This window comes from Urocitellus parryii, chromosome 3 (assembly GCF_045843805.1).
Source record: "Urocitellus parryii isolate mUroPar1 chromosome 3, mUroPar1.hap1, whole genome shotgun sequence".
NCBI lineage: Eukaryota > Metazoa > Chordata > Mammalia > Rodentia > Sciuridae > Urocitellus > Urocitellus parryii.
Genome location: NC_135533.1, coordinates 75,905,912 through 75,923,422, shown reverse-complemented (window position 1 = coordinate 75,923,422; position 17,511 = coordinate 75,905,912). Strand labels below are relative to the sequence as shown.

Genomic DNA, 17,511 nt, shown 5'->3' with positions numbered 1-17,511 from the left:
ACTGGAGTAAATGTTCTAGGGAATATTCCTGTAAATGGAAAATATAAACAGGGAATTAGAGAAAATTTTTTTAAGTAGTTCCTTCTTAAAAAAATGTGATGTTTGGAACATCACAGCTATTTGTTGCAATTCGAGAACAGACCCCGACCTGAAATATGCCCTCCTCTGACATTATGTTTTAGGTTGTGTTTTTATACAAACAGCAGTGGCCCTCTTGTAATTCTGGGATCAGCCTAAAACTGCTTTTGCACTGGTTCCGGAGGAGCTATGCAGGGCCATGCAGGATCATAATGGACTCTGAATGGACATGTTCAGAGGTCTTTCCCAGTGGATGTTATGAGACGCTGTAGAACGAGAGCCGTGTTGATACAGCAGACACAAACAGGTCACAAGAGACATGAAAGAGGTGGTAATCAATCCATCACCTTCAGATCTGCCTGAAAGAAGAGAAAGCCAGATTCATTTAACAGGGCTGCCCCAGCGCTTGAAAACGAAAACTTCTTGAGTGACTAATCATCAGTTATTTATTACCCACTCTTATAATCCTATAGTTTCAAGTTCCAAAGATTCATCCTAGCAAGACAAGGAAGTTCACACCTATAATCCCAGCAACTCAAAAGAATCACAAATTCAAGGCCAGCCTAAGGTACTTAGACCATGTCTCAATTAAAAAATAAAAAGGACTGGGGATATAGCTCAGTAGTAAGGAGTCCCTGGGTTCAGTACGGGAGGGGAGGTGGATTATCCTATCTAGACCCTAATTTTTAAGTGTGTTGATCCAAACAAAGCACTTGCAATCAGAGCACAAACCATAGTCTGAGCTGGTTCTTTCTGCAATAGACTTTTCCACATATAATCATGTGTACCAAGAGAAGCATTATATTAGAAAATTCCAGAACTTTATAGAATTTTGAAAAGAAACAAGACAAATAGGAAAATACAGAACACCTTAAAGGAAGACAAAACTAAAAAACCTCCTTTCATGTGTCACTTAGGATATCATCCTACAGTATATGTGGACTCATATGAGGGGGTGCCCACAGCTTAAGATAACATTATAGAAATAGCACAGTTCTGTTTTCTTGGAAAATTAGGTAATGCTACAGTCATGGGAATGGCATACCTATAAAATGCTGCAAAATGCTACAGACCAACCATTTACCATCTTTCTTAGTCTAAAACCTATCAAGACAATTACTAAAAAAGTATTACATGCTATCCAGAATACAAGCCAAGAAAGTGTGATGTTAAAAGGGATAGGAACTTATGTATTTTTCCCAAATAAATAAAAATGACTTCTCTTAAAAAACATAAAGGTCTTTAAAAAAAAAAAGGAAGAAAGAAAAATATCTTTCTCGGCATGCAGAAAATATTAACCATTGAAATATTTCAAGAAAAGATTTGGGGACAACTACCAACAGACACTCGTGCTGAAAGTTCATTCCCATGGCTTGATTGTGTATGAAAATAGCAACATCCAGCTCTAAGTATGCCAAAGGGAACCTAAAACAAAGAATTCTACCAAACTTAATTCTTTATCAATTTTTCCATTACCTCCTTTTAATTTAAACATGCATACACAAAGAAAGGTTTCCATCTTTTAATTTGCAACATAATATACAGGACTACAACACCATTTCAAGTTCAAATTAGGGGAAATATCACACTCAAATATGCTTTGATTTGACAAGTTGCTGTTACAATACTGAGAAGTTTCATGAAAAAGTTATTTAACAATTTTTAAGATAATCAAATATCTTTTTGCTACATGGGCCAATGCAGTCAATAGTAACTTGTTTAAAAATTCAGTATTTTGCACTTCAAATTATTAAAAAAGAATATCAAGATCATATATGTTCTGAATTATTCAAACTCATTCCATTTTTGAAAGATGAAAGTGAACATTCTACATTAAACGTTTCATGAGATCGCTTCTCCTTTACACTTACACATAAAAGTCAAAAACTAAAGCACAATTGCCTAAAGACATAGCTATATCTAGAATACACTGATGTAATCATTAAAGACTACTAGAACTAAATTATCACTTTTATATCAACACTTTTCACCACAACACGTCTTTCCTAAAAAGACAAAAAATCTTGGGATTTAGATTTCCCTTATTGAACTGAACATAATAGAATCTCTTACATTCTGGCTTTGTAATAAGCTTTAACTCTTTCCAGTAGGAACTATCTACACAGCACAGTGCTACACACAATTATTCCAGTGAGATGTGTATTTAGTTTCACAATATGATCAACACAGTAGTGCCATACAAAGTTTTCTGCAGGTAAAAATGCTAGGAAAGGCCACGGTGGACAGTGCCAGACACTGAGTACAGTAGATTACAGGTACCACTGAGGGCCAGAGGAGACCACAGATTTCAGTCTTTGTTTAGCAATGGAAAAAAGAATAACATCTACAGAAACATAAGAATAAAAATATATAATTCCACTGTTGATAATGTAATTTTCCAGATACTGTTTCTTTTGTTAAATGGGCAAACTAGCTTTACTTCAAATTAGAGAAAGTGAATACAATCAGAATAGGAAATATTTTCCTTGTTTCCTCATCAAAGGAATGCACTAGGGTTAGCGCGAGGATCTTTCTGGTTCCTGTATCTGTAAGTCAGCCAAACCCCCAGGATCTGGAATTTAAAAAAAAAAAAAAAAAGTTATGTTTGCATATATATGTTCTATCTACTTATCAATAAAATAACTCTGAAACCTGAATAACTTTGCTTTTTTGTTTGTTCAAAAGAAGAAATTTCTATTTCTTTTTTTTCAAATGAAGTAAGTAAACCAAATGAGAAGCCGTAAAACAAATTAAAGTATGAACATTGGGGTAGGCCGCACAATTGCTGCCCAAAGGCATGCACTTCAGGAGCCTCAGAACCTGGGAATATGTTCCTTCCCAGGGTAACAGGGACTTCATAGATGTGACTGAATTAGAGAGAATAATCTGGTAAGCTCAATGATACAATTGCAGGGGTTTTCATAAGAGGGAAGCAAGAAGGACAAAGTCAGAAATACAGAGAGAAGGCAGCCAGAGAACAAAACAAGGAAGCAAAAGGATGCTATACAGTTCTAGTTTTAAAGATACAATATTAAGCTTCAACTTTTCTTTTTTATCTACTTTTTTAATAATAGGAAAATTTGAATTTTTCACTCTAGAGGGGAATTAAATTAAAATAGAATTTATAAAAAACACAATATAATACATTAACCATATATTTCGTGTATATATATAACATACATGTTATATATATGTGTGTGTTATATATACACCACATATACAAAAATGAAATTCATACATTATCTGTACATTTTCCACATACACACAAAAAAATATCAAAACAAGAAAAGCCTTTCTAGGAATAAAAATCAAAGTTCTAAACCATATAGGAAAAGGCAATAGATTTAACTACAATAAAAGTAAAATTTTCTCTAAGAAGAAACAGAAACAAACAACAAAAAGTTAGGTAAATGCCAAAGGAACTGAAAGCAGAACAAAGCAAAGCAATGCAAGAAAAAAAAAGTGGAGGCTAGAGAGGAATTAGTGGAAGGCAGAGAGTGAGAAAGGGAGGTAGGAGGGGTATGGAGTGGGGAGCAGGCAGGAGGAGCCCCATTTAAGGCCCACCCTGTACTATGCTTACCACAAACATTCCACCCCAAGTTCTCCCCTCTGAGACTCTGAGGAAAAAAATCCCCTGTTTTGCATATGCTATTTTGAGTTTGTTACATGCAGTTCAAAGAGCCTCAATTAGACAAAAAAGTAAATAAGCAAGTCACAAAAGAAATACAGCCAAAAAAAAAAAAAAAAAAACCATACGGATATATGGGCAAATTCAGTATCCACTTTTTCAAAAGAAAAAAATGGAATTGCAATACCTTTTATAAAAAAATTATCAAAGTGTTAAAAAATTTTATAATAAAAATACCTAGTTAGTGCTTGAACCAAAAGTCAATTAAAACAATATAGTAGTCACCAAAAACCTTTTAAAAATCCCAATATTGGATTATATTTGATGTCTAGAAATATAATCACAGGGCAAAAGATAGGATACAGAAAAACATCTTGTACAAGATAAGATGACCATGGCATTATTTATTATAGTGACATATTAAAGGAAAAATTAAGCAAACTCATTAAATTCCACCCATACAAAAGACTAAGGGTTTTTCTGATATTCTTTAAAGATACATGTTCACTCTTACAAACAGTCTACCATAGTTCTATAGTGACATATTTAACCTTACTTAAAAGAATTACTGGGTACATGTAATTCTGTTTTCTGTTTAAAATAGGAGTATGACATAGTAATCTCATAATAGCAATAACAGGAGTCCCACCATCTTTTTATAATGGGCCATTGTATGTACGTATGTGTGTGTGTACATACACACACACACACACACACATCCCCATTTTAAAAAGTGAGGGGACAAAAGCACAAAATGCTTAAGAAACTTACCCAAGGCCACACAACTAATAAGCAGCTGCTCTAGGGTTTCCAACCCAAATAATGCAGCTCCTAAGTTCACCCCTTAACCATATGCTCCAGGGTGATAGACCTTAATGTAACCAGCCCATCCGTGAGAAACAAAGCTAACCCAAAGGTTTGCTGCTACAAATAAATATCCTATATATCCGTTTCATGTAATTATCCCCATAAAATACTAGAAGTGAAATTAATGAGTTAAAATTTTTTTAAAAATTAATCTTTATGTCAATTCAGAAGCATCAAAAAGTATGCACAGGGCTAGTGAGATAATTCAGTGGGAAGAGCACTTGCCGAGCATGCCACCAAAGGAAAAAAAAAAGAAAGAAAGAAAAACTTGTGCACAGATATTGAGAGTTCAAAAAGAAAAGACACTGAGCATACATCTATAGTCCCAGTTACTTAGAGGGGTAAGCCATGAGGACTGCGTGAACCTAGGAGTTCAAGGCTAGGTTGAGCAGCATAATGAGACCCTATCCCAAAAAATATAAATTAATTAAATTGAATTTAAAAATAAAAAAGGGAGCTGAAGTTGTGACTCAGTGGTAGAGCACTTGCCTAGCATGTGTGAGGTACTAGGTTCAATTCTCAGCACCAAATATAAATAAATGAATAAAATAAAGGTCCATCAACTTCTAAAAAAATATTTTAAAAAAAGAAAAGAAAATGCTTTAAAAAATAAAAAAGAGCTGGTGATGATTCAGTATCCGGTTACATGATAAAGTATGAAACTTCTCTCTATCACCATAAAAAAAAGAAGAATTATAAATAAATTTTCTTAAGAGAGACACTAAGGAAATAATATTATTTAAAAATTATCAAATAATATTTCTGTGGTTTTTCTTATAGACATTTATACTATATAAAATTTATAGTTAGTATGGATATATTAATATAGTACAAACTTATATTCATGAGGAATTAATAACAGAGGCAACTATAAGTTTTGGAAAGCCAGGAACATAGGAGAATGGAGGGTAAAGTTGCAAGGCAATTTTTCAAAGCATACCTTTATATATATATTTTTACATATATATATATTTAGACACACATAATAAATATATATTAAATTATATAAATATGCAACCTATTCCAAAATTAATTTAAAATTGAAATTTATCATGCAAATCTGAAAAAGAAGAGACCCTAGAGATAATTCAGTCTATTCAGACTTATCTTATTTGCCCATTAAATTTTACATAATGGAAAACATATCAGATATTTTATACTGTCATAAAGTTAAGGCTAGATTGATGGGATATTCTGATTCCAAGCCAGGGGACCTTTGTTACATTGTAAAAATCAGTTGACCCACAGTAAGGTGCAATACCATATTCTCTTACCATACAAAACAGGACTCCCTATGACAAGAGGGAGAAAATACTGCGGATTTTGCACATACCTCTGTAAAACTGAAAAAGAGGCCAATGCCACCCACAAATCTCAAAACTTCTCCAGCATATTCTCCTATTATTGGAGCACAAAGCGAGCACTTGTGGCTGATTTGATGACAGCTCTGCATCAATTAAAGAAAAGACATGTTATTTCAAACTACATTTATAAAGAGCATATACAAAATGCACACACACACTAAATTAGGGTCTGGGCATGTTACATCCAATTTGGGGCATTGGTGTTTTAGTGGTATGCAAATTTTTTTTAAAGTTAGTCTTGTCATGTACATGCCCTGTATTTGCTTCCCCCTGTGACTGGGACTTGAGAACAAGATGGGGGAGACACCCCCACATTTAGGCTGCATTCTATAATACTACTGCTTAACAGAAGGAAGAGAGAAAAGAGGGTAGTTCTGTATTTCCTCACCTTGGAAGTGTATAGCCGGCTAAAAATCCCACTTTAATATAGACCATTCTTCTTCTCCTGTCCTGATATGCTTCAAAAACCATATTATTTATATACCTCCTCTAAATGTCTAAGACTGATCATACAGTGCTCTTTTACAACATGTTGAAGGAACAGTCAAATGAGAAAGAATTAGGAGTGATAAACCAAAGCTTGTTTATCTGACTGGGCCCTGGAATATTCAGCATTCTCAGGATTTTGAGAACAGGCAAATGCTACAAAATGTATATGAAATACGATAGTTATATGTAAAGCAATTTTGAAATACAATTCAGCACCAGTGTTGTGAGAGGGGCTCAGACCCAGGAAGTAAGGTTCGGGGCTCAGCAGGTAGAAGATATAAAACTCAATTAGGACAGTAGACATGCTTTATTCAGAGGTGGCAACATCCTCCAGCCTAGAGCTAGTTCCATTTTTCCCCAGTCAGTTCCAGTTAGCCCCTCAGTTTTTTCATAGGCCCCTTTTATATGCAGGCCAAACAAAGAAGGCACACTGCCAACAGGTTACATAAGTGGAGGCATGCTCACAAGCAAAATGTCTATGACCTTGAATATATACGCTGATTCAGAGTGTTTGTGGCCTAGACTAGACAAGCTCCATCACTTATGATTATTAAAAGCCACTGTCAGTTTCATCTCATATTGAGGTGGCAATAAAAGTCTTTCCCAGCCATGTCCAACTGTCCAGGGACATAGACTGGATTCACCAGGGTTGTCTGGTAGTAGAACTGACAGGTACCTCCGTGACCATAACATAGCTGGTTCCCAGCCCTGGGTACACACTAAAAACACCAATCTGCCAGAAGCTTCAGTAAGGAAGCCTAACTATAATCATTTGGGGCTTGCCTCAATAATCAGAAAGTCTATTTTTTATGACAATTATTATTCATTTGTATATAATGAATTTATACATACACACACACACACACACACACACACTTTATATATACTGTAAACTTTGGACTTACAGCCAGACAGGTGTCATTTGGGTTAAAACTTCGGAACCCACAGCAGTTTAAATTTCTCTGGATGTCATTTCGAGCACTTGCTGTATTGTTCCAACCAACCTCCAGAAGCTGACTCTAGGAAATGTATTTAATATGCATTAAAATGTGTCATCTCTACATCAATGTGTAAAGCTAGAGCCCACAGCTTTTAGTATTGAGTGTACATAAAATACCCTACAAGATCATAAAAACTTTTCAAAAACTAAAGCGCTATTTCTATGAATGAAGAAGTCTTAATTTTCACATGCAAGTTAAAAGAAGCACTTGCTTCAAAGGCATAATTCTGAATGTAATGCGATAGAGTTTCTGTTGTTCCAAGACAGAAACCCATATTTCTCTACAAATTAGAGCTTGAAAAGAGTAGTTGCTAGAATTGAACCACAAATATTTTGGAGCAAATGTTTCACTACAAAGTGGTGGGTAAAGGCTAGATAAACATGCTTTAACAGTGCTAAATTTTACCCAGTGAGATCTAAGGATACAAAATGCAGCACACCTCCTGGTATCGTCAACTCTAATCAGTCCCACTCACACAATCAGGAACAGGAGAGCACAGCTCTCCAGAGTGAAATACCATTCTGGGCAAGAAGAAATGCTTTACACTCCAACCATTTCTTCCCCCTTTTTCATACTCAGACTAAGTAGTATAATAAAGTAGCAGGAAAAAGTATTTGCTTACCTGTTGCTCCTGGTTCAGGGCTAAACAAGCACAAGAGACAGAAAACTGAACAATAAATACAAGAAGGAGAATAATCATATACTGAAAGTTAAATGTTAAGGACATTTCTGAATACTCTTAAAATAGCATTAATCAGTGGGTACTGGCACACTTTAAAATGCACTGGCAGTAGTTCACCCAAAAAATAAAACAAATGGTGCTTTGAGAAAGTTCGAGAAGGATATGTATACAGAAAAATAAAATTGATAATTATATAAATAAAAACACTTCTATCAGAATTTTATCCAAATTAAACAAAAAGTTTTACATACATGAAACAGAAAACAAATATAGACAAACACATATAAGCTTTCTTAATTTTTGTCTAAAACATACACTGTTAAATTCTCAAACATTATTATATTGGAAAAAACCTAGAGGTTCACCGAATCACTTCAATTTAACTAAATTAGCAATACATAAGTAAGATTATAATGAACTGGGGTAAAAATGGGAGTTCATAACTCACTTGAAACTAATGTTTAAAATATGATATGTCAAGAGCTTTGTAAGGTTTTGAACAACCAATAATAAAAAAAAAAAGATTATAATGAACTTGCAGAATGCGGTCCAAAGCGACAAGGAGTGAGTGGGGACATGTAAACATACAATAACTTAAACCCTCAGAAATGTTCCTAATATCGGTAGAACAAATGTGCACCAAGCTTCCTGGGAGTTGCTTTCTGGCAATTAATAATTTTCTAATAATGACATTAAATTAGCTATAGTCATCAAAATAGTAATCAATAATAAGAGCGCAACCCAACTGGTGTACAAGTCCCAATTTTAAAAAAGGATACAAAAAATAGCAACACCTGATGGTGTTTCACAGCTCCGATCAGCCCCACTAGTGCAATCAGAAACAAGAAGATGCCCACTGCAATGACCACACCAACCACTCGGAGACTGGAAATCAGCCCGAAGCCGATGCCCCAAGCAGCAATTCCAATAAGCAACAGACTAACCAACTGCAAAAAAAAAAAAAAAAAAAAAAAAAAGGAGGGGGGGCACAGGGAGGAGAGAGAAAGAAGGGAGAAAATGTCAATTTCCATAATATCAACATTTTTAAGGTTAATTAGATCTTATTATCTTTCAAATAATTGCTAATATTCAGTACAATGGTCCCTCAGTATCCACAGGAGATTGGTCCCAGGAACCCCCAAAGATATCAAAACCTAAGCATCCTCTATTTTCATATATAATGGTGTGGTAATTTTATATAACCTCTGAACACACTCTGATATACTTTGAATCATCTCAAATGCAGAATCTTTCCTATGTAAAATACTGGTTTATTAGACAAATTATACAATTACTGGTCTATTTAGCAAAAGTGCTAAATACTGTACATTTATCTGTATACAATATAAATGCTACATAAATAATTGTTATAGTGTATGGGTTAAAGGAATAATGACAAGAAAAATGTTTGCCCAAGATGCAATTTGTTTTCTGAATATTCCTGATCCACAGCTGGTTGAATATGGAGGGATGACTGTCTTAGAAGACATACAAAGGATTTCAGTGGATATTGTTTAAATAAATTATATTAATTCTCAATATGCTTTAGACTAACAATAATCTATAATAGTAACAGGGAGCCTCAGAAGTCACCTGATTTACTTAAACCTAAACACCTGCTACCTAAGTTTATGAAGTAACGGCATACATAACACTCCTAGACATCAATATACCTCAGTGCAGTGTAATCATGTCTTCACACAGAACTTGCTAACTGGACTATATCCCTCTCCGCCTTCCCAGCTCCCAAAAGACTGACTGAATCTCTCCCTCCTCTGGCAATGTACTTTCCATGAGTTTGGTTAGACTGTTTCCATTACTACACTCAACATTGTTTCCAAGCCTCTCTCCAGGAGTAAGGTCACTTCAGAGTAAAGTCCCATGTTTACCTCCATGTATTTCCAGAGCTCATCAAAGGCCCCGATCCCTGGGGAACACTCAAAAGTTGCTCCTAGAACTGTCACTGAAATGAAATGCTTTAGATGTACATAAGAATTCATAGAGAGAGGCAGAAAATGCTTAAATCTCCAAAAGGATGAAAAGCATGTAAGAGATTTTTAGCTACTTAGAATGAAACAGCATTCTGAGCAAGAAGAAATTATTTTATACTTGAATCACCAGGTAAAGAGGTTGAGCCCATGTCTAATTGATTTGAACCTGTAAAATTCAAAGTTACAGTCATTTCTTTAAAATAACAAAGGCTAACTAACTGATAGAAGATCGGCTTCATCAGGTATCAGTGAAGAGATGGAGAAGGGTTGAAGAGCAGGAAACCTGAACAAGCACCTTCCATGAACTTGTGATCAACCACGTACTGAGCAATGGTGATGAGTTAATACCGAGTTTGGAGGAATCAAAATATTAAAAAATATATTTTGTAGCACTACTTAAAGGCCTGGTAGAGTCTGTTTAGAAATATAAAAATTACCACTTAGTCAATGGATCTTTTTCTGCTCAAATGCAGAATCTTTCATATGTAAAATACTGGTTTATTAGACAAATTATACAATTACTGGTCTATTTAGCAAAAGTGCTAAATACTGTACATTTATCTGTATTTTAATCCAAAATTGTAATTTTGTATTTTTGCCATATAGGAACAGCTTGAGAATAAAAGAAAGCATCTTTAACATGATAAAATCAAGCTTCGGAGCTACAGACTTGGTGGTCTCCACTGCAGCAGGCACACACATAAAGCATTCATTTTTAGAGAAACAGGGGAGTCAAAAAGCTCTCACAAACTTTGGCACTCCAGAAATTTGTCTAGTGCCTTCCTCAACTGCTCCTTATCAGCAGGCCCATTTGCTTCTGTTTCATTTTTATCATCCTCACTCGTCTTCTCACAACTTTAAACAATTTGGGATGGAGAAAAAGTCCTCCGCCCTTTCACAAGTGAGCTTATTTCTGACTTTGTGATTTCCAAATATATCATGTTTCCTTTCACGAGGTGTAAAAGGCAGAAGCCTGAAGGAGGTGTGAAGGAAGAAGGGCTGGAGATGCTGGGACGGGCCTCGCCTTCAGGAGGTGACAGGGCTATGCTTAGCTTCTTGGTACCAAACAAGGGAGATGGCCCACACTTGCACATATTAGAGTAGCTTGGCAGTTATAGATTTCCAGAAAAATAGAAGCAGGAGGAGATATCTATGTTTATATCTAATTGTCAAGAGAAAATGAGAAAAGGAGAGATAGAGGTAGAGAAATTTTAAAGAACTGGCTCATACGATTGTCAGGACTGGCAAGTCAGCAATTTGTAGGGCAGGCCAGCAGGGTGGAAACTCAGAATTTCTTCTTCCTCAGGAAACCTCAGAGGTTGCTTTTAAGGTTTCCCACCAATTGATGAGGCCTACCAACACTGATTGCAAATGTCAGTAGTACCTACAAAATGCCTTCAGAGCAATCTCCAGAGTAGGCTTTGAACAAACAAGTAGGCACCAGAGCCTATCTACAATCTGACACATAAAATTATCCATCCCTTGGCTGGGGCTATAGATCAAGGTAGAGTGCTTGCCTAGAATATGTGAGGCACTGGGTTCGATCCTCAGCACCACATAAAGATAAATAAATAAAGATATTGTTCATCTACAACAACAACAAAAAAAAATTAAAAAAAAAAAAACAATTAACCATCCCTCTGGACAATAGAGTCCTGGATGCTTTATTTAAAATTTCTATTAAATTCATGAACTACTAACTCTTTATTTCATAGACCACCACTTTATTTTTCATCTTAGTCTTAGAGACAAAAAAATAAATAAATCAGAAATATGAATAATGTGATATCAAAAAAATGTTCTAATGCCATAGAATCCTTTGGGAAACCATACAAAATCCCTACTATGTAAGTGAAATTTTTAAACATTAAAAATATTAAAGGTTAAATATTCTTAAATGCTAAATTAAAAGCCAATTATTCATCAACAAATAGCATATACCAATTGTGTTCTAAACGCCAGAGACCAAACATCCCAACTACAACAGGAGTCAGCAGTTTCTCTTCAAATGGCCAGAGATTCAGTATTTGGCTTTGCAGATCATATGGTCCCTGCCATAACTATTCCATTTTGCCACTGTATGCAAATAGTATGGTATGCAAGCTGAGACAATACATAAATGAATAAAATGGGTTATATTCCAATAACATTCTATTTTTAAACACTGAAAATTGAATTCCCATAATTTTCATGTATCACCAGTTTTTTCCACCCATTAAAAGTGTAATACTGTTCTTTGCTAATATACTATTTAAAAAAAAAAAAAAAAAAGTAGGCAGTAGAATAGATTTGGCCCAAAGGTCAGCACTTTGAAAATGAAAAATTACAATGGTACTAAGACTAATTGTTACATCACACATTTTTTTAAAATGGGTCAGAATATAGGACAATAATCTCCTCCCCTCCCCCCACAAAAAAAAAATCCAGATAAATAGGTGAAAGACTACAAGAGTGAGAAAGTAGAGAGTAAACCAAAAAAAAAAAAAAAAAAAAAAGGCCACTGTGAATATTATCTTATGTAGTAAAAGAATGAACACTCTTAAAAGGAGGAGATTATCCTGCATTATCAGATGGGCCCTCAATGTCATTGAAAGTATCCCTATGAGAGTAAGGCAGAGAGGATTTCTGAGTCACACTCACACAAAGGAGGTGATGTAAACAAACTAAGGAACAAAAGGCAGAAATTGATGTAGGTGCAAGCCAAAAAATGCCTGCAGTCACCAAAACACAAGATGCAAGAAACAAATTCTCCCTCAGGGCCTCCAAAGGCAGCCTCACCCTGCCGGTACCTTGTCAGACTTCTGGTTACCAGAACTGTGAGAAAATACATTTCTGGTGTTGTAAGATTTGTGATAATTTGCCCCAACAGCTCTGGGAAAGAAATACAAAACAATTTTCACCTTGGAGTTGGACAAGTCAGGAACCTCTGTGACAGAAACTGTCTGATATTTTACTATCAATGTGACCCCAACTATATGGCCATGTTGAAATACTCAGGTATCTGTCAGCATCCTCCCCATAAACCAAACCTTTGAAACCAATAGCAGCATTTCAGTAAATGAGAAATCTGGTCAATTCTCACTTAATGGCCAACTAACAGGCTCATTAATGAGAAACTACTCCCCTCACCACTTTTTTTTGTTTGTTTTAAGATTCAGGGTCTTGAATGTTGCCCAGGCTGGCCCCAACCTCCTGGACTCAGCCTCCCCAAGACCTAAGACGCAGCCCTATAGCATCTTGCTCTGTAAAATTAATTTTTTTCAACCAAGGGTAGAGGGGAGTACTAGTCCAGTTCTCTGATTAGGCAGTATGCTATTATTAAAATGTTATCTAGAACATTCACAAGGATCTCTGCTCTAATTCCCCCCACTCACCCCCAACAATAGAGAAAAGAAGAAGTTGTTCCCTTCTTTAACTGTGTAGGGATTCCTCACCAAGGTGATTCTGCTGTTTCTTCAACAGGTTTTAGTACATCCTCATTACTCCTACCAGGCAATCTTTCAAAACCATTGAAGATTCCTATCATCGCTTGAATAAATTACCACAAAGGCAGTGACTTAAAACAACAACGATTTATTTCTCTACAGTTCCAGAGGTCAAAAGACCTGGAGAGGTTAACATTGTTATATCAGTCAGGCTGCACTTCTTCAGAAAGTTCCAGGAGAGAATCTGTTTTCTACCCTTTCTAGCTTCTAGAGGTTTCCAGCATTTCTTGGTACACAGTTCCTGTTCCCCCATTCAAAGTCAGCAGTGTGGCATCTTCAAATCTCAGACTACAATCCACTTCTCTCGGCACATCTCCTTTTCTGACTCTGACCATTCTGCCTACCACCTATAAGAACTTTTGTGATTATATAAGTCTTATTCAGATGATCCGGAATAACCTCCCCATCTCCAAGGTCTCAATTCATTCAAATCTTCAAAATCCCCTTTGCTATGTGAGGTAACATACTGGCAGGTTCCCAGGATTAGGATGTGGACTCCCCTGGAGGCAAGCAGCACTCAGTCTACCACAGAGAGTAAGAACATGGGCAATTGAGTTACCCTAGAATCTTTCCTGCTACAAATATTTCAAAACCTCAAAGAAGATTGTAACATTTTATTGAAATATATTTGTGAGCTCGAAGTAACCAAGGGAAATCCCAGAGATCAGAAATGAAAGAAGAACCGAAACCTCAAGCTGTAAGCAGGCAACTGGTGAGGTGGGCCCATGAGCGGGTGGGGAAGAAGCTCCTAGAACACAACAGTCCTAGAAGGAGAAGGACTTTGCTTTCAAGCCAAGCAGAACTAGGAAGTGGAACTGAGACCACACAGCTAGGAACTCCAAGAAGCTATTTTCTCAGTGTAAAATGTTATAAAAAAAAACAACTAAACATCCAGGAAGACAGCAAAGATTTTTTTTTAGACTCTTCACAAAATCTACAAGAAAGAGAAGCACCACTCTACATTTGGAGTTTAAATGCATACTACCCTATGCATGCAGAAAATTTCATGCCAAGTATTTCAGATAAAAGCTGATCACAGATTGTGATGGCATTTTGTGGAAGAAAAACTCATAGAAGCAATTCCAAAATGACTCAGGAGGAACATTATCAAATGCCAACTCCAACACCATTCCCCAAAATTTTGTTAAAAAAAATAATTATATACACCTATGTGTGACCATTGCTAACCTTAGCAAAAAATACAAAACCCAAGAGAAAAAAATAAATAAATATAAGAGATGCAATATACACAGAACAATTAGTTTCCAAGAACTTTAAGTGAAAAGAAATAAATGAGACTATATATACTTAAGCTAATATACTTAAGCTAACTAAATAGATTTAAGAAGGAGGAGAAGGAGGAGCAATAACACAATTTGGAAAAAACAAAACTATATTTTTAAAATGCACTCAAAAAAGAGCCAGGGCTGGGGATATAGCTCAGTTGTTAGAGTGCTTGCCTTGCACCCTCTGGGTTCAATTCTAGAACCACCAAAAAAAAAAAAAAAAAAAAAAACCAAAGCACAAAGAAGAAACATAGTAGAAAAGATAAAACATAACTTAAAAAGAAAAAAAAAATAACAATGGACCTTAAGCAAAATTATTTTTAAGAAAAAGAATAAGAGTAAATACCTTAAAATTCCCATAACAAATAGCTATCAAAATTTCAGAGCAAAAATCACTCAGTGACAAAACATAAATACTTCTTTCAAAACTCAAGAATAAATTCACCTCTTCTACACAGCACTGTAGCAAGGTCTCAGACAACTGAGAAAGAGTGAACAGGAAAAAAAAATGTGTGGGGCACAAGACACACTGCTGGCATTATTCACAAATTAGCACAAATATGTAAACAGAAAATCCTAAACATTTGCCAATTACTAAAATTGATAAGAACCAGCAAAATTGCTATAACAGGATCAATATGCAAAAGTCAATAGCATGCTGATTCAACAAAAATATTTTAAAAATATTTTTCTTAGGATTCAACTTGTAATAGGCCCCCAGGGTACAGGGTACATACAAATAAATTTAACAAAAGCAGCATAAGACCTTCTGGAGCAAATTGTGAAATGAATTGAAGAACATGATAAAGGTCTAAATTAAGAGCTATATCATGTGCATACAGGAAGGGACACTCACAATAGGGCACTAACTCATCCCCTTCTAACCCACAAATTCAAAGTAATTCTAGGCAAAATAGTAGGGTTTTAATTCATGTGGTGGAAAGAATGGCACAAATGAGCTGGGAACACTCTGAACATTAAGGATAAATGCCCGTATTTACTATACTTTTTTTCAACCCTGTACTGTCACCAGCTCCACGTAGAAGAAATGTTCCTGGGGGCAAATCACACCTTGCTAAGTCATTAAATCCAACTGTCCTGAACTCTGCCTTTGACTTTTCATCCTATTCTGGAAACTTTATGCTTGATTCTGCATCTTTTGGGAATGCTTAATTCTTTAAACATTAGTAAAAAATAAGTACATAAATGAAATTAAAAGAGCCAAAGAAGTGCTGGGCACGGTGGCACACCTATAGTCCCAGTGACTCCACAGGCTGAGGCAGGGGGAATCACAAGTTCGAGGACAGGATCAGCAATTTAGCAAGGCCCTGAGTATCTTAATGAGACTCTGTCTCAAAATAAAAACTAAAAAGAGCTGGGGATGTGAGTCAGTGGTTAAGCACCTCTGGGTTCAATCCCTGGTACAAAAAAAAAATCAAAAGTGAAGAAGTTAAAAACCATCCTAACAAAAGTCAGAACTTACTTTAATGGTTCAGTAATTAAAACCAGGACACGCAGATCTAAATAAGTCAACAGTGTGGTGTTTGAGAGAGCTGGAATTCTAAATCAGTAGGGAGATGGCTTCAATTAGCAGCTCTGTGACAATTACTTTCCATTGTGAAAGAGGATAGGATTAGTCCCTACCTCCTCCAATCAATTTAACCCTAAATAAAAGAAGCACAACTTGAAAGTTAAAAGAAAAAAAAAGTACAGAGAATATTGTAATAACCTTGTGGTTAAAGAAATATTTTTAAACAAGATTCAAAAAGGCACACACTAATATGACATTTGATGTATGAAAAAAATATTCTAAGTGTTTTACATTTATTAACCAATTTAATCTTTATAACAACCCTAGGAAGTAAGTGGTACTACAGCTTTCATTTCCCAGATGAAAACAAATTGTTCACAGAGATATTAAGTAATTTGCCCAAGGTTACACAGCAAGTAAGGAGTAGAAGTAGAATATAAACATAGGCTTTCTGGCTGCTGATTCTGTACTATTACCTACTGTATACCATGATACATGTTAATTTTTTTAAATTTTATAAAATGAAAGATACAACAAATATAGGATAAGCCTAGGACTAAACATCTCCAACCCTTACAAATCAATTTAAAATGGGAAAAAGTGCTGATACCAACAAAGATGTTGTGTCTGCCGAGAAGTAAAAAATAAATATTAAAAAAAATTAAAAAAAAATAATAAAATAAAATGGGAAAAAGTACCCTGAAGAGCTGTCAAAGGTAATAAGAGGTCATCCACTGAAGAAGAATCCAAAAGGACTACACATGGAAGATGTTAACACTCACTAAAAATCAGAAAATCAAAAACTACATCCACGTACATGAACTCACATGCACTAGATTGTCAAAAATTAGGTCCAAGGACCCCAAAGCCATGGGGATCCAGAAACCTGACAAACAGAAGTATGAACTCCTGTTGCTACTTTATAGAAAAATTTGGCAGGAAAGCTAAAGATGCGTATCCCATATTAACACTGCAATTCTGTTTCTAGGTTAATCCCCAAGAGAACCATGCATTTCACCAACTAGCTATACACCAGGATTCTGCTGCAACCTTGTTTGTAACAGGGAAAAGCTGAAAACAACCTCAAACACGTGATGAGGATTCATAGA

At 35.5% G+C, this 17,511-nt stretch overlaps 1 protein-coding gene across 1 annotated transcript in view; it reads right to left on the bottom strand.

Annotated features, from left to right (window-relative positions):
* Positions 1–1,585: 1,585 nt before the first annotated feature.
* Positions 1,586–17,511, bottom strand: part of Tspan13 (tetraspanin 13) — a 30,169-nt gene continuing 14,243 nt past the window's right edge. Inside the window, exons 2-6 of the mRNA XM_026408237.2 lie at positions 8,889–9,056; positions 8,050–8,130; positions 7,332–7,445; positions 5,907–6,020; positions 1,586–2,650 (exon numbers count right to left, since the gene is read on the bottom strand). Of these exons, the coding sequence (XP_026264022.1) occupies positions 2,576–2,650; positions 5,907–6,020; positions 7,332–7,445; positions 8,050–8,130; positions 8,889–9,056 (552 nt within the window). The 3' untranslated portion in view covers positions 1,586–2,575. The remainder of the gene's footprint in view (positions 2,651–5,906; positions 6,021–7,331; positions 7,446–8,049; positions 8,131–8,888; positions 9,057–17,511) is intronic.